This window comes from Quercus lobata, chromosome 12, assembly GCF_001633185.2.
Source record: "Quercus lobata isolate SW786 chromosome 12, ValleyOak3.0 Primary Assembly, whole genome shotgun sequence".
NCBI lineage: Eukaryota > Viridiplantae > Streptophyta > Magnoliopsida > Fagales > Fagaceae > Quercus > Quercus lobata.
The window spans coordinates 42,914,358-42,939,149 of NC_044915.1; the positions used below are offsets into that span (position 1 = coordinate 42,914,358).

Genomic DNA, 24,792 nt, shown 5'->3' on the forward strand with positions numbered 1-24,792 from the left:
TTCTTTAATCTTGAATAGAATGGAACTATTTCTTCACATGTTATTAGCATCATGTGCTTGTAAATTTCAAGGACGTTACATGTGTTGTTTCTCTGGGTATTTGATTTTGTTATTAAACTTGTGGAAACACTTTGAACGAAAATTCAACCATTAGCTTGTGCACATGTCATTAAACAAGTCCATTTGTATGATATTCTGGACACTATTGTTAGTTTCTAGCACATACATATTACTCCAAACACAATTCAGATAATCGTTTCATTCAATTTAATGGGTTGATTAAGTTAGAGACATGATGATAGTTAGAACTTCTTGTAGGGACTAAGCAGTTTGTACTTTAGATCATGAGATGCAGTGAATAACCATGGCATAGATGTATAAATGTTGGGGGAAATAGTGTTTATATGATAGAAAAGAATTAGAAGTTTACGTTGTGATGGCATTTGAGTCACCAATGGAAGATCTATCTCGCAATGGAACCAATACAAATACATCTTCATTCTTAGCACAGCTATATAGAAGTTATTGACCAGAAAGCCCAAGTCAGCAACATGAAAATTTCTCACATGTCACTTGCTTAATGATGTTTTTGAGTGTACTATATGTTTTAAAGAGAACGTGTCAACATTTCTTTGACAACATAGAAGCTAACTGCAAGACTTGTAATGTGGAATTCACACATCTAAAGTCATTTTGTTGCTTAAGGCCCATTAAGTGCCACCAAGGGCAAGGGACTATTAGCTTCTTATATTAACAAAGTATGCAAGGGTCATTGTACTATGCATCTTAGCAAGAAAACTTTGCACCAAGAAGGGAACACATAATTTTTTGATAGATTTTGTAGGAAAACAAATATGCCTTTCATTTGAGAGTACACACTAGCTAGTTCCTCATGACTGCATGGAAAGCAATTTTGCTACATAGATATCAAAAAAATTCTACTTGGAAAAGCATTACCATTATCATGGAATGGGAGTTACTACTCATATGCATTCCTATTTTATCACCGAAATCGATTACACATAATGCAAACATAAAATGGAAAATGATGAATCATTTTAAAGAATTAGGAACATGACTAATTTGACATGTATTATGTAGCAAGTTCTATAGTTATTGGGATGTGTTCAACTTTGGTGACATTGTAACAGATGGTTTTATACTCAATTGTGATCGGATTTGGATGATTCTTGAACCGATAGGTTCCTTCATTAGGCTACTATCATATGAGATTAAAAAAATTGAATTTGATTGGAAGCATTCTCCAAAAAATGGCCAAAACCACAATAACATCACAAGAAACCCTAATCCTGACCATTGGAGCTTCAAAAGCAAATTACTCCCAAATGAAAAATCCACAGGAAACGCACGTATAATCACTAGAAAGCTTATAAAATTTGCTAGAAGATGAAAAAAACTTGAGTGAAATCCATAAAGTGTAGGGGAAGTTATGAGCGGATGAATAGAGGTTAAAAGCACACCTAAACTGTCCTAAACACCCACCCATCCATACCCCCTTTCATTCCAAACCTCCCCATCGAAGCATTATGAACCGTGGATAAGGAAATATCGAACGGCTAAAATTTAAATTTAAGAAAGGCAGCGATCCGCGAGAAAAGGCTCTCAACCAATGAGAATTGAGTTCCTGGATATTACCCTTGAGCTACACCACTATTTAATCTCTTCCATTTCCATCTTCCCCTCTCACACAAACACCAAAATTACCAGTAAGCACAACGCAATCCAGGCCTCTTCTTCTTCTTCTTCTTCTTCTTCTTCTCTTTCTCTCTATTTTAGATCTAAGTCTCTCTTCTATTCTCTTGTGATTTCCATTTGCAAAAAAGCTCAATTGCTGTCCTCGTCCAATGGCGACCACCATCGAAGAACCCATTGTTCCCGTCGAGGTCGTTCCGGAGCCAGAACCAATCGAACCGGCGGCCGAGGATACAGAAGCAGCACCCAAAGCTGCCAAGCCAAAGAAAGCCAAGGAGCCTAAAGCCCGAAAGCCCTCCGGTCCTAGAAAGCCCCCTTCACACCCTCCTTACGAGGAGGTATTATTATTATTTATTAATTAATTAATTAATTATTTGAATTCAAATTATGATAAAATTCTGAGACGGATCCGGGTGTTGTGATATTTTGTAGATGGTTAAGGATGCGATAGTGACGTTGAAAGAGAAGACGGGTTCGAGCCAGTACGCGATCTCCAAGCACATCGAAGAAAAGCACAAGCAACTTCCACCAAACTTCAAGAAACTATTGCTCTCCAATTTGAAGAAGCTCGTTGCTGCTAATAAGCTCGTTAAGGTCAAGGGCTCCTTCAAGCTTCCAGCTTCCAAGCCAACTGCTCCTAAGCCTGCTGCTGCTGCCGCTGCTAAGCCTAAGAAGAAGGCTGCTGCTGCTGCTGCTCCTAAGCCTAAGCCCAAGCCTACCGCCGCTAAGACCAAGTCTGCTCCTGCGAAGTCAAAACCAGCTGCGAAGACCAAGGCAGCTGCTCCTGCTAAGCCCAAGCCCAAGCCAAAGCCCAAAGCTGCGGCAAAGCCAAAGGCTGCTGCACCGAAGCCAAAGGCTGCTCCGGCTAAGGCAAAGGCAGCTCCGAAGGCAAAGGCTGCCCCTGCTAAATCTAAGACTGTTGCGGCAAAGGCAAAGACGACAGCAAAGCCACCTGCGAAGGCATCGAGGACATCGACGAGGACCTCCCCAGGGAAGAGGGCGGCGGCTCCTAAGCCAGCAGCAGCAGTAGCAAAGAAGGCAGCGCAGAGTAAGAAGGCACCGGCTGCTAAGAGTGTGAAGACAAAGAGCGTTAAATCGCCGGCAAAGAAGGCAACAACTAGGAGAGGGGGAAGGAAATGAGGATCATCATCATTATTCATAAAAGAGTTTTTTTACTTTACTAGGAGGTGTTTGTTTTGTTTGTTGTAGGGGTAGTTTTGTAAATTTTTCCTTTTCTTTTCCGGTTGTAGTTGGATCCAATCCAATACGCCCCCCGATTATATAACCAAAAAAAAAAAAGAACTCTTTCGGTTTTTATTAGTATTAGTATTATTATTATTATTTTTATATTCTAATTTTAATTATGATGTCTAGGGATTTGAGATGTGTAGTAGTAGTCGTAGTAGTTGAGATCATGAGATATGAATATGAAGAAGATGTATTTTTATTAATTAATTAAAGCTGTTGAGTTTAGTTGTGAGAGAGAGAGAGAGAGAGAGAGAGAAAGAGGCTCTCTCTAATGGTTTCTTTTTTTAATCAGAGGGTTTCAATGCAAATGCAAATGCAAAAACTGTTTTCCGTAATGAAAGAAAGAACGAAAGAAAGCGCATCTATCTCTCTCTCTCGTACGCCAGTTAAGAAAGCGTGATTGTGATTCCAAGTCCACCACCGCGGTTTAGTGCCTTCCTACTCACTCGCCTTCTTATCTAAAGATTTGGTAAACACTCTTTTACCACTCATGACTCTCTCTCTCTCCCTTTGTCTGGGTTTTTTCGCTTAGAAATACGATTTGATTTGAATTTAGCCACTGCAAGTTGAATAAACTCTGAAATCACACTCATTAGTCATTTCTCAATGCTACTTTCATTTCATTATATATATATATTTATTTGTTTGTTCTTTTGTCTTTAGACCTTTTTGTAGATTTCGAAACTAGACTAAGAAATGAGATTTGCAGTGTTAACTAATAAAGGACTGTCTGTCATCTCTCGTAAAATCCTCATCATATATATGGTTGGAATTGGATTGGGAAGGGAACGTTAATTTAAATGAAATTTCTTAGGTTTGCAATATATATATATATATATATAAATATCTGTATATATCTTATGTTATTGTAACAAAAGTTACAAACCACAATGGACTAGTCAGTCTGGAGCTCAACGACTTCTTCCTCCTACTTTGCTGCGATTATGCTTCCATTGCTCTACCTCTTTGTGTTTTTCATATACTCTTCAGTTCAATGTGCTCGTTTACTTTTTGAATTTTTGTTTATGGAATGACAGAACCTGCAACTGGAACTGGATGGTGAGTTGTGATTCAAAGGTTAAAAATAGTTGCAAGAAATAAAAAGAATAAAATATTTCAAACAGAAATGGGACTGGCAGACGTGTTGGTTTTTACTCCATCAACATGTCTTCTTCTAGTCTAGATAGAACTCAAAACATACGCCATTTGGTTGCAACGTATGTGATTTTGATTATTTCCATATGCAACCGGAGTTGTAGTAGTTTACTTGAAATGAAAGCATTTCTCTCACATGCCTCTTCATGGTTGTATCATTGAAGTATGTATGGTACCCGACTGTTGCTTCTTATCAAAGCTTCCTAAAGAATCATCATGATCATCTCCTTTCTCTTCTTAAGACTTGACTGGTCTGCAAAATTAATTCATCCAATATAGCCGTTGCTGATTCAATGTGAATGATGTTATGATGGTTTGCACTTAAAAAGGGAGAAAAGTGTACCTTTTAACCTAGGGAATGGAATATGGATCTATGCTCCTTTTTGTTTTTGTTTTTAGAGTTGGTTCAAGAAAAACCGGAATTTAGAAGGTGGAAGCATGGTATGCCAATGCTTTTCCTCTTGCTTTAAAGATTGGCTTAGTGAGATGCATGTTATCGTTACAGTTAACATGGTGCTCTGTTTTCAACGATGTCTTATCATGGACAACTCGACAGTTTCTGGTACGTGCTGATAATAATGTTGAACTTTGCTGGGTTTGGAAGTAGTTATAAGTGATATGATCTTTGTTATCCATTAATCTATTTCCTAAGATAAGGAATCCTCAGAGATTTACATTTTTACGTGCAACATTTTAAACTTTCAAGACTGGCTGGTGTTAGTAACTTTTTTTGTAGTAGCATTTATTTGGAAACTGTTATTGGTGTGAGTCACTTCTGATATTATTTTAACTGAGATTCAAAATGAAATAGTTTTGGAAAACTACTGAATTTGATTGTAACATTCTTTCCAAACCATTGTTTGCAATGATGTGGAACAACGCTGATTCAGCGTGCATCAAATTAGCATAATCTGGTCAGGTTTGACATTTTTGGTTTGTTCTCAAGAATACTAAATTTGATTTTACTCAGTGGCTTGGATGTGTCAACTTTGAGGTGCTAAGCGAATAAATCTGATTATGTAAAAGAGAAAATGGGATGTTGTTTAAGCTTTCTAGAGGCGGTGTGAATTTTACATCCTAACGTGCTTTGGCTTAGATGTTGAATTCATCTTTTATCTTTTCAAAGTGATATATTGATATCTTAGTATTCCAGAAACTCTTAAATAGGTTTCTAATTTTAGAAATTAATACGATTTTGATGGCTTTGTGAAGTAGCGGGAAGTATAATTTAGAAGGATGCAGATAAAATGAGGGAGAGTCATTTGAGATATGTTGTACATGTGCAATGGAGCCCAATGAATGCACCCATTTGAATAGTTTTTATGATGCTTTATGCTATTTGTTTATCAAACTTCTCCATTGCATAACCTGTATGTGTGTGAATGCTAATCCTGTTCACGTTGAATTACTTTCTTTGTCTGCATTTCCTGCTGACTTTGATTCCATTTTTAGCTTATAGGTGACATTTGGGTTTTCAAGACCTCAATGATATGCAAAATATCATCTGGAGTGGCATTTATTTGGGAATCAACTGTTGGATAGTCTTAGATATCTAAAACAGCTACTCATTTTGCAGTTGCATTGAATGAATAACCTACATCTCATGAAAGGTAACTTTCTTTATTATTTGTTCGATTGTGTGAAACCCATTTGATACTGTTCTTAATTTCTTATGTTATTAGTTTTCTATTAAATAACAAACATAATTCATATATGCAGTAATTTCCAGGTAGGTCCTTTGTTCCTAAAGGATGGAATGTAGTCATTAATCTGATACCTTTTATGCCAGGCTGCCAGGTTATGATATAGTCTTAATTGAAAATCAAGATGGTTCATCGAATTGTATTAGTACACGATTTTATTTATTTGTTATGCCCATATTTCAAGATTGCTTAAATTACTGTCAGAGGAAATTTTCAGATATTATTGGGTGTATAATATAAGAAGAACAGAAGCATTAGACTGTGATATATCACGTGTCATCAATATTGCCGATCACGCAGTTGTGGTCATTATCTGCTAACAAGTGAAGGCACGAAAAAAGTTGATTGTTGATGATAGGGTCCATATGTTCTTGGAAATTAATCATGTGGCTTTTTGGCAGAATAGAATATATGCGGTCAACCTTGATTGGTCTATTGAGGATCCATAGTTGACTCCAAAATTTTAGGACTAAGGTTTGATTGTTGTTGTATCTACTCTACCCCATCAATTTTTATTTTATTTTATTTTAAGATAAAGATTATCATGAGGGACTATTTGGACTTTACAATATATTGTTTCCATCATTCTTTAGGTTTTGTAACTGTTTAAACCCTCTCTAGGTTAAAGCAATACAACCATTCCATGCTATGTCAAGGATCGGGGTTGTTGAGGATCTTTGTGCCAGGCTTTTATAGCTGAGTTGGGTTTCTGTGCAGGGAAGATATAGACATTATGCTCTCCACAAGAAAAATTTCCAACTATGTTAGTTGCAGCTATTAAACATCACCATCAATGGTGTTGGTAAGGACTAGTGGTGGATGGGTGGGATGATTCGAATCATACCAATGAAGAAAACCTCTCTCTGGGAATTGATCTTAAATTGTAAGGAATTGAAGTCCATATCCAGATCTTGAGCTAGATTAGTGGACATGGCAGCTGATATCTAAGTAATTTTTTTTTTCTATTGATGCTTTTGTCCTTTTGGGTTTCTTTTTTTTCCTGCATGATGACATGATGCAAAAGTTCTAGAAATGAAGAAGTTATGCTGAAGTGTTTGAATTTCAGTATATATTATGTACTTCGAGAGTGGTAGGTAAGTACATATACTGTGGCCATCATTCTTGTTCACAAAAAGGCTTTGCTATGTGTGTATGCATGGTATGTGATTAAGAGATAGTTAAATTTTGGTTGACTGTCTTGCTATTAGGACATGATGGGGTTGTCACTGTTTGGGGGACATTCTGTTAGCTGAACTTGAAGAAGGTGTTGCAAAAAATGTTATAAGTCTGGGAGTATAAATCAGTATGGGATATTGAGAAGCGGAATGGATACTAATTTTCCTTGGAAAAACATTTGGCAGGCAAAAGTACCACCAAAACATGTCTCTTTTTTTTTTTTTTAATTATATTTCTTGTTTTACCTAGACCGTGACATTGGGCAAAATTCCAATGTTATAGAATCTCAGGAAGTAGGAATAAATATAGCTGATTGGGTTGTATTTGTAAGGTTACTGGTTAGATAGTGGTTGCCTTGTTCTGCATTGTTTAATCACATGGGAGCTTTTAACTCTGTCTTTTGGTCATTTTGTATTATATCATTTAAACCTATGAAAGTTGAGGTGAAATTAGCATGTTGGAGAGGGCATTCTGGTATTAGTGGGGTAGAATGATTGGGAAGGCTGATCTGTTATGCCTAATGTGGTGCATTTAAAGATAAAGGAATGCTAGGACATTTGAAGGGCACCAAGCTCCTCCTAAATAAGCTAAAAGCTCTATTCAAGTTGAAGCTTCTGTTTGTTAGATCACTTTATGAGTGGATTGTGGTGGTTTTTTGGGACATCCCCCTCCCCCTCACCCACCATTTTTTTTTTTTTTTAAGTTTCTCTTCTTTACAATGTGTAATCCCTATTTGTGTATGTGTTTTTTATTGTACTCCTGCTATTTTTTATTATTAATTAGTTATTTTATATTAGCGAAGGGGTATTCTCTCTCTTTAATTTCTCCCCTTAATTTTTCATATTCTACAACTTGACTTGGTATTATAGCATTTTGATCCAACCCTAGAACACGTTAAAATAATATGGAGGTTGTTGTCAGATGATAGAAGTGTTCTGATGTCAGCATTCATATGGTGACATCTGCGTTGTTGTCAGCACCAATTTGTTCACAAAAGATTGGCAGCCATATAGAGCACTCTTCAGGTAAAGCAAGATGCAACAAATAGTTGTATGTGACAGGCTTTAGTGATATGCTGACTAGGCTTGTTGTCGCTCTGATCAGAGGTCCACTTTTGATTTTTGTATCTTTGTCAAAGGTAATCTTGTTACTTGTTCCAGTAAAACACAGAATGTTGTCACCCATTCTAGTTCTGAAGCTGAATATCGAGTTATGGCTCATACTGCTTCTGAGATGTTATGAGTTTGCTCTTTCCTTCATGACTTGGGTATTGATGTTGCTAATCCTATGCAGATGTGACTCGACAATGAGACTACTATCTTTACTGCCAACAATCCTATTTTCCATGAGCATTTCAAACATATCGAGGTTGGTTGTCACTTTATTCAAAATTTGTTGATGCAACAATAGATTGTCACTCCCTATGCCTACTAAGATGAATTCTCACAAAAGCTTGTGCGTCTTTTCAGCAACCATCTTTCAAGTTAGGCATGTTTGATTTGTATGGTTCAGCTTGAGGGGAGTGTTAGAGCTACTCTAGTTAATTTTATATTTTTCTACTTGCTTATTATTTTGTATTAGCATAGGGCATAGGGTAAACTTATAATCTTGTCATATCCCTCTAAAATATATAGTTGTTAAGGTGATGGCTGATCAATTGAGCCCTAAACCTTTTCTTTCTACACGCTCTGTCTCTTTCTATTGTTCTCTTCCTCCCTTTTTTTTTTTTTTTTTCCCTTAATCCTAATTTTTTCATATTTTACTACCAACTTTAATAAATTTTCCTGTCAAGAAAAAAGTTTCTGCATTCGATATGCTGCTTAATCAAGAGCTAAATTTCATCAAGATGCAGTTTTGATGGTGCCAATCTGCATCATTATTATATATTCATTAGTGAAGATATCATTCTAGATCAAATGGACTTCCGATTGATTTGTTATTTTTTTTTTACCCATAAAGCCTACCAATCAACTAATCTGCATATTGGTGCCACTTATTAGTCACATAGGATTTCCTCATGTACACTACTTATTTGACATGAACTTAACATTTCTTTTACTTCATTGATATTATGCCAACTATATTTCTCTTGGAAAAATAAGTCAGAGAAAATTAAAATACCTAACAAAGGCATGAAATCCAATTGTAAGTTAAAAAAAAAAAAAAAGTATACCCTCTTGCCAAAAAACAAACTGACTTTAGAAAGTAAAATACTTTACATGCTTGGGTTATGAGACTGGTAAAATCTGTATCAGATGCAAAGTGGCTTCTGAAAGGAGAAGGAGTTGCTGCAACTATAAAGCTTCTGAATTGAAGCTCACAAAATAAGTGTAGGAAGTTTTATAGCTGAGAAGAACAAGAAAATTAAAAGTAAAAACAAAGAGAGGGAAAAACAGTAGAGGATGCATCTTGATGGAAGAACAGTAAAGGATGGTTCTTGACTCAAGACACATCTCAGGACTCCTTTATATATCCAATTAGTAACTAAAGAGTAAATAGGTCATAGAGAGCTGTTTAGATGTGCATTGCCATCCAATGAAGGAGTACGTTCTTGGGTATTATCAAATTTATTTTTTCTTGTTTTGTTTAGTATGCTTTCCTTGAATCCAGGTTCTCATTGTACATTGTCATTATTGCCACAATCTCCATTATTAATAGAAGTTTCAATCAATATTTAATCAAAGGATCATGATTTATGAGCTTAGAAAACTTTTACTTTTTTGGCTTGCTTGTTATGGCTGTGTGATTTCTGTTTGGATTTTTTTTTCAGCAATTACTATTTTCAAAATCTTTTATTATCTGAATCACCTCCACTATCAATAGACATGTTTCTGAATAATCAGTTTTGAACTTTTTAACCGATTTTGTTCTTTGAACGGAATTCTACATATAAGCTCATTAATTTAATACAAAATAGATAAATATTCCTTGGTTGCAAACATAGAAAATTTGACAATTTCTTCAGCCTTTGTTTCTTGAGCCATCCTAGTGGAGAAGTTTCAAACCGTATTGACCCTGCACTCTGGATTTGTCATTTCCTTCTTTCAATTCTCTGGATGCAATACTTCAGCTCCTGCTGAATGTTCAACCTTGAAGGTGACAATACAATGTCTTTCCAAACTGACCCAGCTTCGCAAGCTGGGTTAGGGTGCTTGTAAAGTTCATATATGGACTTGGCATTTTCATTCAACCTTTCTACCCGTTTTAAACAATCAATTTCGTCTGGATCAACCAGCAATGTCTTGTCTCTGTCTTTCCATCCTATCAACTTCACAGGAATTATTATGTCAGTATGACATGTTGAGTTTAACAAAAATTGCTACAAAAACCTTCAGCCGACAGGTATAGACTATAGTCCTGAATGCCATGGCCTTCATGCAAAAGCCAAACCCATGTATGAAAGTGTAAATTAGCATAACATAAGTCAGCTGAGCTTTTGCCAAGAAAAACAACACGTAATTATTGACTCTTGGTTGGTTAAATGAAATTATGCAGGTACAAATATAGGCCTATGTTTAAATCCAAGTTCTGGTTGTTAACACTGAAGTAAGGTTCTTGTCACTGCACAAAGAAAGAGGAGGTATGTTGGGTGTACCTTAGGCGGGCCTTCCAAAGCATTCGTGCAATATAACCTGGCATTATCAACCAGTTGGCAGTATGTTAGAAATGCATTTGCAAATCTCTTGTGGGATTTTAATTGTGAATTTACTCTTACAGCTCTTCTACACATGATGGCTCTCCTGTTTACATGCAAAAAAACACACTTTGATACATTAGATTACTCAATAGAGAGAGACAGATAAACAAGAAAACAAATATATTTTTAAAAATTTTAAAAAATGAAAATGTAAAAAGTACCAAGATATAATGGTTAGTAATATACCTTATGCCTCTTATAACAGCTAGATAGGCATCACAGACAATTCCAACAAGCTCTATCCTATATGGTTTTCTCTTTTTGCCTCCAACTTGCTCTGGTTCTTCATCTTCAATTTGTTCCCAGTAGTTTTCAGTTACAGTTCCATCTTCATTCGCCCTGTAACCAGCACCCATGCGATAACGGCGGCGGTGAACATTCCTGGCCATTGTTATTGTCTGCACAACAAATGGTTGCCAAGAGAGGGTGCCATCCATGATCACATCCCTCCCTTCATTAAGTGCTGTCACCAGGAGGGATGATGCAGCATCAGTAGATGATTGGTGTACCTGTTTATAAACATTTTTCAGATCATACTATGGAACTTATGCTAGGAAATATTATGATGAAGCATATTGACGTGATAAATATTTGAAATATTATCAAATTATTGATGCGCCTACTTCAGGTAAGTTTTATTTAGTATAACATCTGAAGTGGCACTAAAATGAGAGAGAGAGAGAGAGATAGAGAGAGAGAGAGAGAGATGCTAAAGTAGAGAATCTGACTGTGCCTGGTCCTTGGTTTAGGTGGTGTAAGTGTGGGATGAGTATTGGGTAAGTCTTAGATTCAAAACTTACCGATCTAAAGTAAAAGAAACTGACCCAGTGATGTCTGAAGATGTAGAAAGGAGATTGAAGAAGAATCTGAGTACCACATATGGAAGCACACATTCAAAGATACTTGCGAGAATGATGTAAATGATGAACTACCACTTCAGATGAGTAATGTATTAAGGAATCAAAGGGGAAACTTCTTATCATGGGCAGAAAAAGCACCTTGGTTAGATGATATGTCAGGTATGTTTATGCTAGAATTGACTTTGTATTGTTTATACCAGTAATGTAGCTCAGGTTTATTCTACGTTGGCTTTATGCTCCTCTTCTTAACTTTAAAACCAAACAAACAGACTATGGTTTATGTTGAACAGGTTCAAATTTTTTTTGATAAGTATGTTGAACAGGTTCAATTCACAAGCATATGTTTCACTTCAGAACTTTTAGGCCTAGAATGTGTCCCAGTTTTGGTCATTTGATACCATTACATTCTCCAGAGTATTTTCTATACAACCTGTAGAAAAAGTGGGTGCTTCTGCCTATTATTCTGAAGGGGAAGAGGGTAGAGAGAGAGAAAGTCTCATATCTCACCAGTTCAGCAGTCTGGAGCATGTCGACATGTCCATGACGTCTGGAACTAAGGGCCCTAAAGATGACATCTGATTCTTTGAAGGCATCTGCTTCAATTTTTACCGCATTTCCTGCTGCTCCTGCCCAGAATGGTCTTCATCCACAAACAATAAATATTAGCTCTTGCTTTCCATAATTCCAAATTCTTTCATTTTTAAAATGATGGCCATAGGATTGAAATAATACCTCTTACACTAGTCATTTTGAAGTTACTTACCAATATTCAATTGCCTTTTAAATGTAATAAAACTTCCTTTTAGCAACTTCTGTATATTCAATTAGCTTTTCTGATCTTCAATACTCATTCGGTACAGGCAGACCTTTTGAATTCTTGAATTTTATCCCAAAGTCAATTTAAAGTTATCTATGAAGTTCCAATGATGATTTCACTTTTACACGTGATGTAGAAGATTCAGCTGTAAAAAACTCAAGACTGAACTTAATAAATAGTTGTGACATTGTTGAAAAAGAAATTTTGATCTTGGTCCTAGGATTTAGCTCAGGGCTTCAGACCACCCAAAATAATACATACATACATACATACATACATACATACATACATACATACATACATACATATATATATATATATATATATATGTTGTATGTATGTATTGTATGAATGTATCTATGTATATGCATTTTATGTACATATTTGCTAGCCTCCCCTTGTAGTTTTAACTTTCTCAATTAAGGATAATGTAAGAGCTTAACAGAGAGAATTCTGAATCAAGGGTGATGTTTACAAGATAAACTTTTCACCTCTTGCAAAATTTCTTACTGCTTATGTTTAGGATTATGGAATGGATGATAATAATATTCATACTCTTTCAGAATTTCTTTAAGCACTGTGCTCTTCCCAGCTCCCATCCCGCCACCCATCAGGAGGAGGACTGGACTCCTATCGCTGTGTGCCACTGGAGCCATCACCTCTGTACATCGTGAGTCATCATTTGCTATCATTCCCATTGCTTTCAGCTCCTCTACCAATGTAGAGAACACTCTAGCCACCTTCAGGTTTTTTGTCACCCTCTCAAATCTTTGTTCCCTATACCAGCAAAAAAACAAGGATATTTGAATACTTTAATTCTGCAAAAACAATATACTTGCATCAGTAATAATTATAATATACAACTTAGCGCTTTTTTTCTTTTTTTCGGCAAATTGGATATAACTGAATTGCCAAGGAACTCTTACTACTTTGGGTGATGTGTGTATGTAGACAATTTATGAGTAATTCAATTCAAATGTAAATTGTCTGCTAGTTCCATCTGCTCTTTGATTGCTTTCCTCTGATCGTAACTGCTTATTACATAATTTCATCATGTTTAATACAGCAATTTCTCTGTATAAGAAAGGCCAAGGCCAGAAAGACTGAGGGGTACGCTCTATAACAAATACAGAAACTAAAACTGGGGAAAGAAAATGGTCTTGCAGTTTGGTTCAGAAATGACATGGGAATGGCAGAGTGTATTATCTTGCTTTAATATTCTATTGTTAACATTTCATTTCGACTCCTACTAGCATTTTCAATTATATATATATAAAACATTGATGATGATGATGACCACCTTGTTGCTGCCATGAAAATTTGCTTGAGCTTCCTTTTGGGGTCAGGATCAGAACTCATCACCTGAAAATTAATGTAGTATGATAAGGAAACTATACATAAATTATCATGCACGATTTCAAATCAACGTTTTTCTTTTCTTTATAACCCCATAAGCCATTAGATCTTGGATACCTGACTAATCATAAGATCGGTAAGGCTCCAATGAAATGCAAAGTAACTTAGAATGCATCTCTCAAACTCCTCCACAAGCTTCACAAAAAGCGAATCTGCATCTGGTTCACTGGCAAAGAACGTATATATATCATCCTCAGATCCCTCATATTTCCTAAGGTATTTAGAGGCCAATTTGCATAGCTGTGGACATTCTCTCCTATCTTTGAATCCCATTTGCCTAGCTGCAATCAAGGGAGAGACAGAATTAAAACAAAGATTGAATATATTCAGGAGATGTTATTGTCTAAGGACGTTTGTTCTTTTCGCTTTCAAAGTGTCACATTGTGAGGGTGTAGGCATGAATGAAATTGCCCTGGAAAAGACAGCATGGACAATAAAACATTTACATAGATCCAAATGTATATTGAAAGGATCAAATCACATAATTACCTACATAATGGGGAAACCTTTCTAGCTTTTCAACTCTTCGTGTGTCTGATAATATGAGGCGTGGAGCAAGTTTGTCAAACCATAGCTTCCGAATACGATAATGCACTACCACAGCAATGATCAGGCCAATGGAAGAGGCTACAATGATCTGTGTGAAGCTGGGTTTGCTGTAAAAATAATCTGAAGAAAAAAGAAAAGAAAAAGAAAAATTAATGAAATATTACAACATTGCATTACATGCATGTAATTGTTTCTGAATGAAGGATGAAAAAACACATAATAGTCAATGGGAATAGGGTGTCCAGATTTGTTCTCTTCTTGAAAGGCTTACCTTTCTGCATGTCTGTTAGAAATCCAGGAATGAATATGATGATTATGGGATATAAAAACAAATGTCTTTTGGATTAAAGGGTTGTAAATGTAACTGTGAGAAACAGCTTTTTCCATTGTCACGACTTTGTAGCTGCATGTTAATCGTTATATTTTGTTTGGAGACACTGATTAAAGTGACATGTAAATTCAGGGATTTTGCATGAGACCAAGATCAAGTGGTTACACGTGTAAATAGTTGAAGATATTGTTGCATTTTTGCAAGCATCCAAGACACAGTCAAATCCCCTTAAAAGAGGACATGCTGTTGTGGTATTTTACATGTGTTATATGAAACTATGAATAAAGACAACATATGAGATACCCACATAAGTGGTAATTAAATGCCGGTTTTTTTTTTTTTTTTTTTTAAATGAAAATTAAGGGGAGAGAGATTTTAATTTTTAACTAACAATTCTTTTTTTATTATAATAAAACCAATTCAATAGAATCTTTTTTTTTTTTTTTTGAGAAACAATTCATGATTCAGATATTGTTGAAAAACTTCGCATTTATGTTTCTAATATTATTAAAAAAAAAAAAAAAAAAAAAAAAACTGTGTTCAAAAAACTACCAAATGAATGTGGATAGGCCCGACACAGTCGGAACCCGTATCCAGTTTTGATTGGACTCGGGTAAGGAGTTGTGAAAAAGGTACAACCATAATTAAAAGCAAAACCTCACACTCCCTTCTCTAAAGTCCTGGGATCCAAATGGTTATCAGAACTTCTTCTTCTTCACCTGCTGCTTCTGCGTCTGCTGTTTTGTCATCTTCTTCTTCTTCGACAATTGCTCCAAAAGGTAATCTTTCTTCTTTATTCACATACTCACATGAACCCACAACTTCAAATTTCTCATCATCACCAAAAAATTCATTTTTCCTCTCCTCTTTGTTCACCAACCAACATAGTCGTAGACCTACTTCCTCAAATCCCAAAATTTTACCAAAAAACTCACTTCCCAATGTTCCATTCCAAACCCCACTTGAAAATTTCTTGAAAATAAGTTGTGTGTCAGGTTATGCCAATCTCAATGAAGCATTGCACTGCTTTGATCACATGCTGTCTTTGCAACCAACACCACCAATGTCATCATTCAATTATTTACTTGGTGCACTTTCTAAGAATAAGCATTATTCTAGTGTGATTTCACTTTGCCAAAGAATGAATTTAACTGGGTTGTTGCTTGACTTTATTACTTTAAACATTTTACTGAATTGCTTTTGTAATTTGAATCGAGCTTGTGATGGTTTTGTGGTCCTAGGGAGTATTTTGAGGAGAGGTTGTAGTCCCAATACTGTGACTTATACGTCTTTGATTAAGGGGTTATGTAAGGAGGATAGGATTGGTGATGCAGTTGGTTTGTTTAAGAAAATGGTCAAGGTGGGTTGTATGCCTAACGTGATTACATATGGGACTTTGATTAATGGGTTGTGTCGAACGGGGAACACTGGTGTTGCGCTTAAGTTACATGTTGAAATGCTAAACGGTCAATTTGGTGCCAATTGTAAGCCTAGTGTAGTTTGTTATGGTACCATTATTGATGGGCTTTGTAAGGATGGGTTGGTAGATAATGCAAAAGCACTTTTCTTGGAAATGAAGGGTGGGGGAATATTTCCAGACGTGGTCATTTATAGCTCTCTAATACACGGTTTTTGTTATGGAGGTAAATGGGAGGAGGCTAAAGGTTTGTTTAATGAAATGGTGGATCAAGGTGTCCAACCTAACTTGGTGACATTCAATGTGTTGATAGATGTTCTTTGCAAGGAGGGTAAGATGAAGGAAGCAAATGGATTATTAGAATTGATGGTTCAAAGAGGTGAGGTTCCTGACATGTTTACTTATAACACATTGATGGATGGGTTCTGTTTGGTAGGTAGACTTGATGAGGCAAAGGAGCTTTTTGATTCTATGGCAAGCAAAGGATGTGAACCTAATGCTGTAAGTTACAATGTGTTGATGAATGGATATTGCAAGAATTGGAAGATTGAGGAAGCTATGAATTATTATAAGAGAATGATTCACAAGGGAGTTAGGCCAACAGTTATAACGTATAACACCTTATTAACAGGTCTTTTTCAGGCAGGTAAGGTCAAGGATGCACATAAGCTGTTCGGTGAAATGCAATTTAATCATTTGGTACCAAATTCAGGTACATATAATATACTCCTCGATGGGCTTTGCAAGAATGAGTGCCTTCCAGAAGCAATGGATTTATTTAATACTTTAGAAAATATGAAGTTTGAGCCTAGCATTGAAATTTTCAACTCTCTCATTGATGGGTTGTGTAAAGCAAAGAAACTTGAACTTGCTTGGCAGATATTTCACAGATTATCCTATAGAGGCCTAGTGCCAACTGTTGTAACATACTCCATCTTGATTCATGGGCTTTGTAATAAAAGAGATTTGGAAAAGGCAAATGATTTGTTTCAAGAAATGGAAGAAAGGGGTTGTGCTCCAAATGTGGTCACATATAATACGCTTATGTGTGGTTTCTTCCTGAATAATGAGTTGCCAAAAGTAGTTGAACTTCTCCACAAGATGGTGGAGAAAAATGTGTCACCAGATGCCTCCACAGCCTCCATAGTAATAGACTTACTTTCTAAGGATGAAAAATATCGAAAATGTCTGAATTGGCTTCCAACATTTCCTGCCCAGAAGCCTGAGGAGAGATGAGTAATGAATGTTGACACTAGTGTGAGTTTCACAAAACAAACCTAACTTCAAAGTTCTAAGGAAAAGGTTTAACCCTTAAATCACAAGTTACAAAATGTGAAGGCCCACTGCTGCCATTGTCCAAATGTCCAGTTTTGACTGAATGGGTAAAAAGTTTCAATGGTTTGGTCATTCTAGGCTATGAGTTACTTGAGAATTGTATTAGAGATATGAATTTTATTCATCCAAAATTCTAAATTTGTTGTGATAACTACCCATATACAAAAATTGCAGGATATTTATGCAAGAATCCCTTGCTAGAATACCTTTCCTAGCTTACTTTTCTGTTGTTATCTCTATTTGGTCTGTATTTCTTTTTGTGATATGTAGTATTATTTTTTTGTTAGCCATGCTAATGTGTAGATCCATCTGATTACGCTTGCAAACCCATTAAAGGGTTCTGTTTGATGGTTTGAGCATCTGGCTGATGGGTAAAATGTCTAAAATTATAAGGTATTATTGCCCATTCTATTTGTCATAAGCATTCTTATATGCTCCATTTTCAAGCTACTCACTCAATTCCATGCATATAGTTTGAGTTCTACAGATGTGCATTATGCCTCTATAATCTCCTACTCTATACCAAATGTGTTTTAAAGACATGGCGTGGATTGGTATGCCTCAGTGTTGTTGTAGATGCGGTGACTGAGTCACTTCTCTTGCCTTGGCTTCTAGAGTGATTGCTTAAGGTAAAGACATGGTGTGGATTAGCAGCATGGCAGTATTTACTGTGTTTTTAGGTTGAGACAGGTGAGACTCAATCAAGAAATCACAACCTGAATGACGTTTAATTGGGGAGCACATAAGCTGGTCTTTCATTATTGCATCTTTCCAAGAATTACAACACAACTTTTAGGGTCTTTAATTGAAAGAAGGAAAATACATGAAAAGTGGATCTTTCGTTTTCTGAATTATATAAATTAAGCCTGATATATTTGTTTAAGCAAAGACGTAAATTCTCAAAGACAGAAACATTCCATTGATTGAAGCCATTTGACTTAAGGGCAAGTACCTTTAAAATGGGGCAGCAACAGTTTTGGGGGAAATTCAATGATCCTGTGACTTTTTGTTTAGTTTCTTCCATGTCACAATCTAGAATATAAACTTTCATGTTATATCTTCAATGTGTGGTAACTGAATGCATAAAAAGACTAGGATACAATTTTGTTTCAGAAATAACATGGGAATGGTAGACCGTAGTTAAACTCCTTTCATGTATTACAGACAGTATTATCTTGTTTTAATATTCTATTATTCACATTTCATATCCAGTCATGCTAGCATTTGCAATTATATAAATAACAATGATTATGATAATGGCCATCTTGTTCCTGCCATGAAAGTTTGCTTGAGCTTCATTTTGGGCTCAGGATCAGAACTCAACACTAGAAAATTATGTAGCATGATAAGAACAATAAACACGAGGAGAAAAATCTACCGATGCATTTTTATACATATAAAGTATCATGGATAACAAAATAACTAACTTTTTAGATCTTGGATACCTGACTAATCATAAGATCAACTTGGCTCCAATGATTTGTAAAGTAACTTAAGAGTGTATCTCTCAAAGCATAGTACCGAGCTTAAGAGAGCGAAATTGAAGTCTTGAACGAAGGACTTATAAAATTTATGGTCAATTTTTTCCTAATCAATTTTGATTGGGTTGAACAAATCGGATTGAGTTTAACTAAAATCTAACCACTTGATTGGAGTAATTTTGGTCCTAAATTAAGGATTATGAAATCCCATTTTATTTGATTGTTTATGGGCAAAAATTAGACTTGAATCAAGGCTTTAGAGTAGTATCTATTACATACATTCTAGCGTACACATAATACACACAATTGCATTTTATAAGGGAACTCATGACTTTATAAGAACCTTTCAAAATTGGAAAAAAAAAATTTATTAGAACCATCCATCCGGTATTTATCATAATCTAGCACTAGTGATCTCATCTAAATTCTAAAGGATAAAGTTTAGTTACAAAATTGGTTGTAACTTTAGGTTACGACTTTACTCAATATCTTTTTATTGAAGGTGAATTTTGATAAATTTACCATTAGATTATATCTTTTTATATCCTCCATGTTTGTAAAATTTCTAGAAAATTAAAGATCAATAACTATGTCATCAATAAATTGTTTAACTTGCAAACTTTTGTAGTTTAAAATTATGCATAAAATATAAGCTTATAAATCATATAGGAAATAATATCAAATTTACACAAAATTTGACATGTATATTAAAAGTAAAAAGAACGTACAATTCAATAGTTAAATTTTCTAAATATATAGTAATGTTCTAAACCACAAGTGGAAGCAAGTAAAGGGTCATATTTTATCTCTTGGAAGTAGGTGCACATAAAATGAAGTAGCAATGAAGAAACTTAATCCTAAGAAAGGCCTTCCGCTTCCACATACACAAGCCTATAGGAAAGGGGTTCATTTCGGCGTAGTGACTTTGGATTTTCAAACGTTTGATCTCTCGAAACATCCTTAACACATGAAAATTAGTTGGCTCCATTAATATGGAAACCATGGGCTTACTGGACATGTGCAGCTTAGTAGTTTTTTACTTAAGATGTTGGTGAAGTAGCTGCAGCTCTTCTTGGACAATAAACGAATCCGAGAGGGAGAGGGAATTGTTAGCATTTCATGAAAAATAAATCATCGATGTTGATACTTCTGAGGGTCCCTCTTTATATTTTTATTATTAGTTTTTGTTTGTGAATTTTTGGTGTGATTTCGAAAAGGGCATTGTTGGACGATGAGAATCAGATTTAGGAGAACACAAGCTTTTCTTTTTCTTATCACCACTGCAATTTTCCAAGCTATTTGGAATCATTTTCATTTTCATCTTCGTCTCTGTATTTTCACATCTTCTAGAAGATCAATAATTCACAAAAAATCCAAAGTGGAATTTCATCCCTCGTGTTTCGATGGAATAATCATTTTTCATAACATTTTTAATCTAACCATTTGATTGGAGTAAGTTTGGTCCTAAATTAAGGATTATGAAATCCCATTTTATTTGATTGTTTATGGGAAAAAATTAGACTTGAATCGAGGATTTAGAGTAGTGTCTATTACACATATTCTAGTGTACACATGGTACACACAATTGCATTTTATAAGGGAACTCATGACTTTATAAGAACCTTTCAAAATTGGGAAAAAAATTTATTAGAACCATCCATCCAATATTTATCATAACCTAGCACTAGTGATCTCATCTAAATTCTAAAGGATAAAGTTTAGTTACAAAATTGGTTGTAACCTTAGTCTATAACTTTACTCAATATCATTTTATTGGAGGTGAATGGAATGAAATGGAATGATCATAAGGGAATGGAAATGAATGGAATGTATTTAAGAAAGGGAATGGAATGGAAAAAAAATGAAATGAAATAGAATTAAGTAACCTTGATTGGATGTTTTAAAATAAAGGAATGGAAATGAACGGAATGTAGGTAATCTTATTTGGGAGTAACATGGAAGGAATGGAATGAAATCATTTTGTGATAATATTACTTAGACCCATATTTAAAAATAACGGGTTAAATATATAGGGGTATTTTGGGACTTTTAGTAAAAAAAATCATTAAATCTATTCTATGTAGAAAAATCATTAAAATAAAGAATTGAATATATAGGGGTATTTTGGGAGTTTTAGTAAAAAAATCATTAAATCTAATTCTATTCCCTCCCATTCCTCCCAATTTCGAAGGGAATGAAAATTTGAGGTTTTAAGGGAATAGAGAGGAATGAGTGTTCCCTCCTATCCATTCCGTTCCCTCCTACTTAAACTCCCAAATAAGGGAATGCGTTTTCCATTCCCTCCATTAAAACTCCCAAACAAAAGAAGGGAAGAATATTCTAAAATTATTCTTTTCATTCATTTTCATTCCATTCTATTCCCTACTCCCAAACAAGTGTATTTTTTCCACAGCTTGGGGTCTATTATACAATAATTATAGAAAAAGACCACATGGTCCAACACCTATCAATAAAGAATTTTCGGTCCAACCTATTTTTGTACTCCTATTTGCTATGTGGACCAAGCCCATATACGAAAGAAAGAACCCAACAAAAGGGATAATTAGAAGATGTGGATTAGAGCATCCACAGCAGCTGTGGCAAAAATTATGCCATTTTGCCACACCAAACACCTACTTTATTATTTTACCACATAATTTTACAACATCCCATTTATCAGATGTTTTATCCTTCAATTCTATATATTAAAATAATATATACTACACATTAAAATAATATATTATCTACTCCCTCTCATTACCATCAACAACAACGGCACATCACCATTGCCGCAACAACAGCCACCAACAACCACTGCCGCACCAACAGCCACCACCACCCCACCATCACACACACCCAGCAAGGCAGAAACCACCAACAAAACAGGGAAAAAAAAAAAAAAAACCAATCACCAAGCACAACCACCACCCAAATGCCAAACCAACACCGATTCAAACAAACAAATAGCAATTGATTCAAACAGACAAACATAGCCACCGATTCATCATTTCATCAAACAAACACCAACAGCAACCTTCACCGATCCAGATCATCCGTAGCAACCTTCATCAACCTTCACCCATCCCAAAACCCACATCAACGCCGACCCAAAACCCACATCAACGCCGACCCAAAACCCACATCAACGCCGACCCAAAACCCACGTCGAAACCCACATCAACGCCGACCCAAAACCCACGTCGAAACCCACATCAACGCCGACCCAAAACCCACATCGTAACCCACATCAACGCCGATCCACAAATCTCAACCAACCAACAACAATCAAAACAACAACCACCAAAAGAGAGAGAGATCGGTGAGATCGGATAGCGATGACGATGGCTCGTGCGCCGTGAGCGGCGAACTCGTCGCCCATGCCGCTTGCGCCTCCGGTGATAATGGCCACCGTCAAACTGATCTTAAATTAAAGGTAAAAGAGAGAATAGAGGGGATCGGTGGCTGAGAAGAGAGGCAACCGGTGAGAGAGAACAGAAAAGAATAAAATGAAAATGAAGAGAGAGGAGAGAGAATAGAGAATAAAATAGGATTAAAATTATACCATTTCTATTCCGTACCGTTGCAAATTTGCAACAGTACTGTTCACATGTTGTAAAAGTTATAGGATTTGGCACATCTGGTATTTGGTGTTTTTTGTGTTTGGTGTGGTAAATGTGCCAAATATTTGGCATTTGGCACATTTACCACACCTGCTGTGGGTGCTCTTAGAGGGAAAACCATTCATTTTGTATCAGTATGGACTCACTAAACAGTCCCCCATTGGGCTTAGAGCACTAATGAGACTAATGAACCATGCTAGATGCAATGTGCAACACACATTCACTTGTAGTTGAACCAAATACTACTGAATAAATTGTGTTCACACTACACACATCTTTGTCCCAGTAAAAGAGAATCAATCATCAAATAACAAATCTTTGACAAATCCCTTGAGTTACAAAACTCTCCACTTCAATTAGTTTATATTCAAAAACATCAATTACGAGATTTGTTTTTGATAGATATGATAAAATTTTTACTTGTGTGCACCAACTTTATGATTATTGCTATTTATCATCAAGTCATGACACTAATTAACTTATAGTGTTCGTTTCAATTTATGAGTTGAACTAAATTGAAACCCATCCATCATGTAGGAGATCGGAGTAGAGAACTAAGTTAGTGCTATTTAATATCCCATGAATTCATCAACAATTGACTATAATTTTTTTTTTTTTTTTTTTTTTTTTTGTAGAGAAGTGTTACATTCATAACATTTTCACAACAAATTATAAATGATAAGTTGTTATTGGTTCTAATTTGAATTTACAACTTATTTTTTTTTCCCACTTGTAACAACTAATAACAACTTTTTCTTTTGAGAAACAACCAATAACAACTTGCTACTTAAGATTTGTTTTGAAAATATTATGGGCATAACATTTCTCTTTTTTGTATAGAGACTATATTTTTGACAAAATAGAAGGCCACTTTTTTTTTTTTTTTTATAAATTTGTTGACTATATTTCTTGTTATATTTTTGTATATTTCACTTTACATTTTTTGCTTCAATATTAACTCTTTTTTTTTTTTTTTTTTGAAAAATGAACAATTTTTCAAAAAGCATTTTCTAAAAAATTATTGCATTTTTTTTATATGTTTGATAGAGACCTTAAAATGAGTTGAAAAATTATTTCTTGACTTTGCTTATTTCCCTTATAACTCAACTAGTACTTCTTGCCCTTGGAGTCTCCAACGAAGATGTCTAAAGTTCAAACTGTGTGACTATCCCCAACTATTATTTATTCAAGAAATTTTTTTTTAACATATAAGAGAAAAATTAAGAGACCAAAATGATAATTAAATCTTATATATATATATATATATAATAGAATAAAACCAAAAATTTAAATGATCTTTTTTTTTTTTTTTTTTGGAGAAACAAACACACACATACACACACAAGGGAGACGGAAAGGTGTTCTAACACAAAGGCACACCACAACTCCACTCAAAAGCCATGGTAACTTTTAAGGGAGGGTGGGACAAGTTATACTACATACAACACAATCTCTTAAGCAATGTGGGACAATTACCCTTTTTTTTTTTTTTTGGAGAAACAAACACACACACACACACAAGGGAGAGAGAAATGAGTTCTAACACAAAGGCACACCACAACTCCACTCAAAAGCCATGATAACTTTTAAGGGAGGGAAAAATTTAAATGATCTAAATCCAAAAAATCAATATAATATACATTTCATTAGAGAGATACCGAAGACAATCTAACAAATTAAGATTAGCTGACCATTTCAATGCCACAGTTGTGCAAATATTTATTCCATAATAGGATTAGTTATTTCAATTTTAGCATGAATGGAATATTCTCAAGGATTTGTTGGAAAAGTAGAAGATTCTGTAGGGAATTTAACCCGAATTCCCAATCTGTGAGAAACAAAAAATTAGAGAAAACACATGCCAAAGAAAAACAATCACACGCTCAAGATAGTATTTACGTGGTTCGACAATTTGCCTACATCCATGGAGTTGCAGGGATTTCACTATTATCAGGAAAAAATACAAAGTGCGGCTACAATTTTTCTTTACTCTCAGAAAACATAGCAACCCCACAATTAAAACCCTAATCACAAAATTGCGCTTTTCTACACAAAACGGGCCAAAAAAATCTTTCCCAGGGGCGTTGCTCCTGGACTCCCAAAAGGCTTGTCCATGAGCGCTCCAACTTAAGCCTCCACTCTATAGACTAAGCCTCAAAAAATCTTCTATTAAAAACCACGCAACATTATTCGAGTCCGGTCGTCAAACCAAATCAAACAAAACTAGACTCCACAAAACTCAACAAATTGTCCTAAGAGCAAAACCGATACCTA

The 24,792-nt window shown here is 35.3% G+C and overlaps 3 protein-coding genes across 3 annotated transcripts; 2 read left to right on the forward strand and 1 right to left on the reverse strand.

Annotated features, from left to right (window-relative positions):
* Positions 1–1,705: 1,705 nt before the first annotated feature.
* Positions 1,706–3,012, forward strand: LOC115969940 (histone H1-like). Its single transcript, XM_031089582.1, has 2 exons — positions 1,706–2,051; positions 2,146–3,012. Exons 1-2 carry the CDS (start codon positions 1,866–1,868, stop codon positions 2,851–2,853), a joined length of 894 nt encoding a protein of 297 aa, XP_030945442.1. The 5' UTR covers positions 1,706–1,865; the 3' UTR covers positions 2,854–3,012.
* A 7,014-nt stretch (positions 3,013–10,026) lies between these two features.
* On the reverse strand, positions 10,027–14,693 carry LOC115970694. Its single transcript, XM_031090282.1, has 9 exons — positions 14,606–14,693; positions 14,275–14,454; positions 13,843–14,066; positions 13,670–13,731; positions 12,925–13,146; positions 12,060–12,192; positions 10,879–11,201; positions 10,591–10,735; positions 10,027–10,263 (listed from the first exon to the last, which is right to left on the reverse strand). The coding sequence occupies exons 1-9, from the start codon at positions 14,613–14,615 to the stop codon at positions 10,027–10,029; spliced, it is 1,536 nt and encodes a 511-aa protein (XP_030946142.1). The 5' UTR covers positions 14,616–14,693.
* Positions 14,694–15,328: 635 nt separating this feature from the next.
* On the forward strand, positions 15,329–17,675 carry LOC115972100 (putative pentatricopeptide repeat-containing protein At1g12700, mitochondrial). The gene has a single exon (XM_031092250.1). It carries the CDS (start codon positions 15,357–15,359, stop codon positions 17,316–17,318), a length of 1,962 nt encoding a protein of 653 aa, XP_030948110.1. The 5' UTR covers positions 15,329–15,356; the 3' UTR covers positions 17,319–17,675.
* Positions 17,676–24,792: the final 7,117 nt, after the last annotated feature.

Coding starts and splice junctions, on each gene's coding strand:
- LOC115972100 (XM_031092250.1), top strand. CDS start 15,357: ATGGTTATCAGAACTTCTTCTTCTTCACCTGCTGCTTCTGCGTCTGCT.
- LOC115969940 (XM_031089582.1), top strand. CDS start 1,866: ATGGCGACCACCATCGAAGAACCCATTGTTCCCGTCGAGGTCGTTCCG. Junction 2,052..2,145: donor CACACCCTCCTTACGAGGAG/GTATTATTATTA, acceptor GATATTTTGTAG/ATGGTTAAGGATGCGATAGT.
- LOC115970694 (XM_031090282.1), bottom strand. Junction 13,732..13,842: donor CCGATCTTATGATTAGTCAG/GTATCCAAGATC, acceptor ATTAATTTTCAG/GTGATGAGTTCTGATCCTGA. Junction 10,264..10,590: donor CTTTGGAAGGCCCGCCTAAG/GTACACCCAACA, acceptor ATTCCTGTGAAG/TTGATAGGATGGAAAGACAG.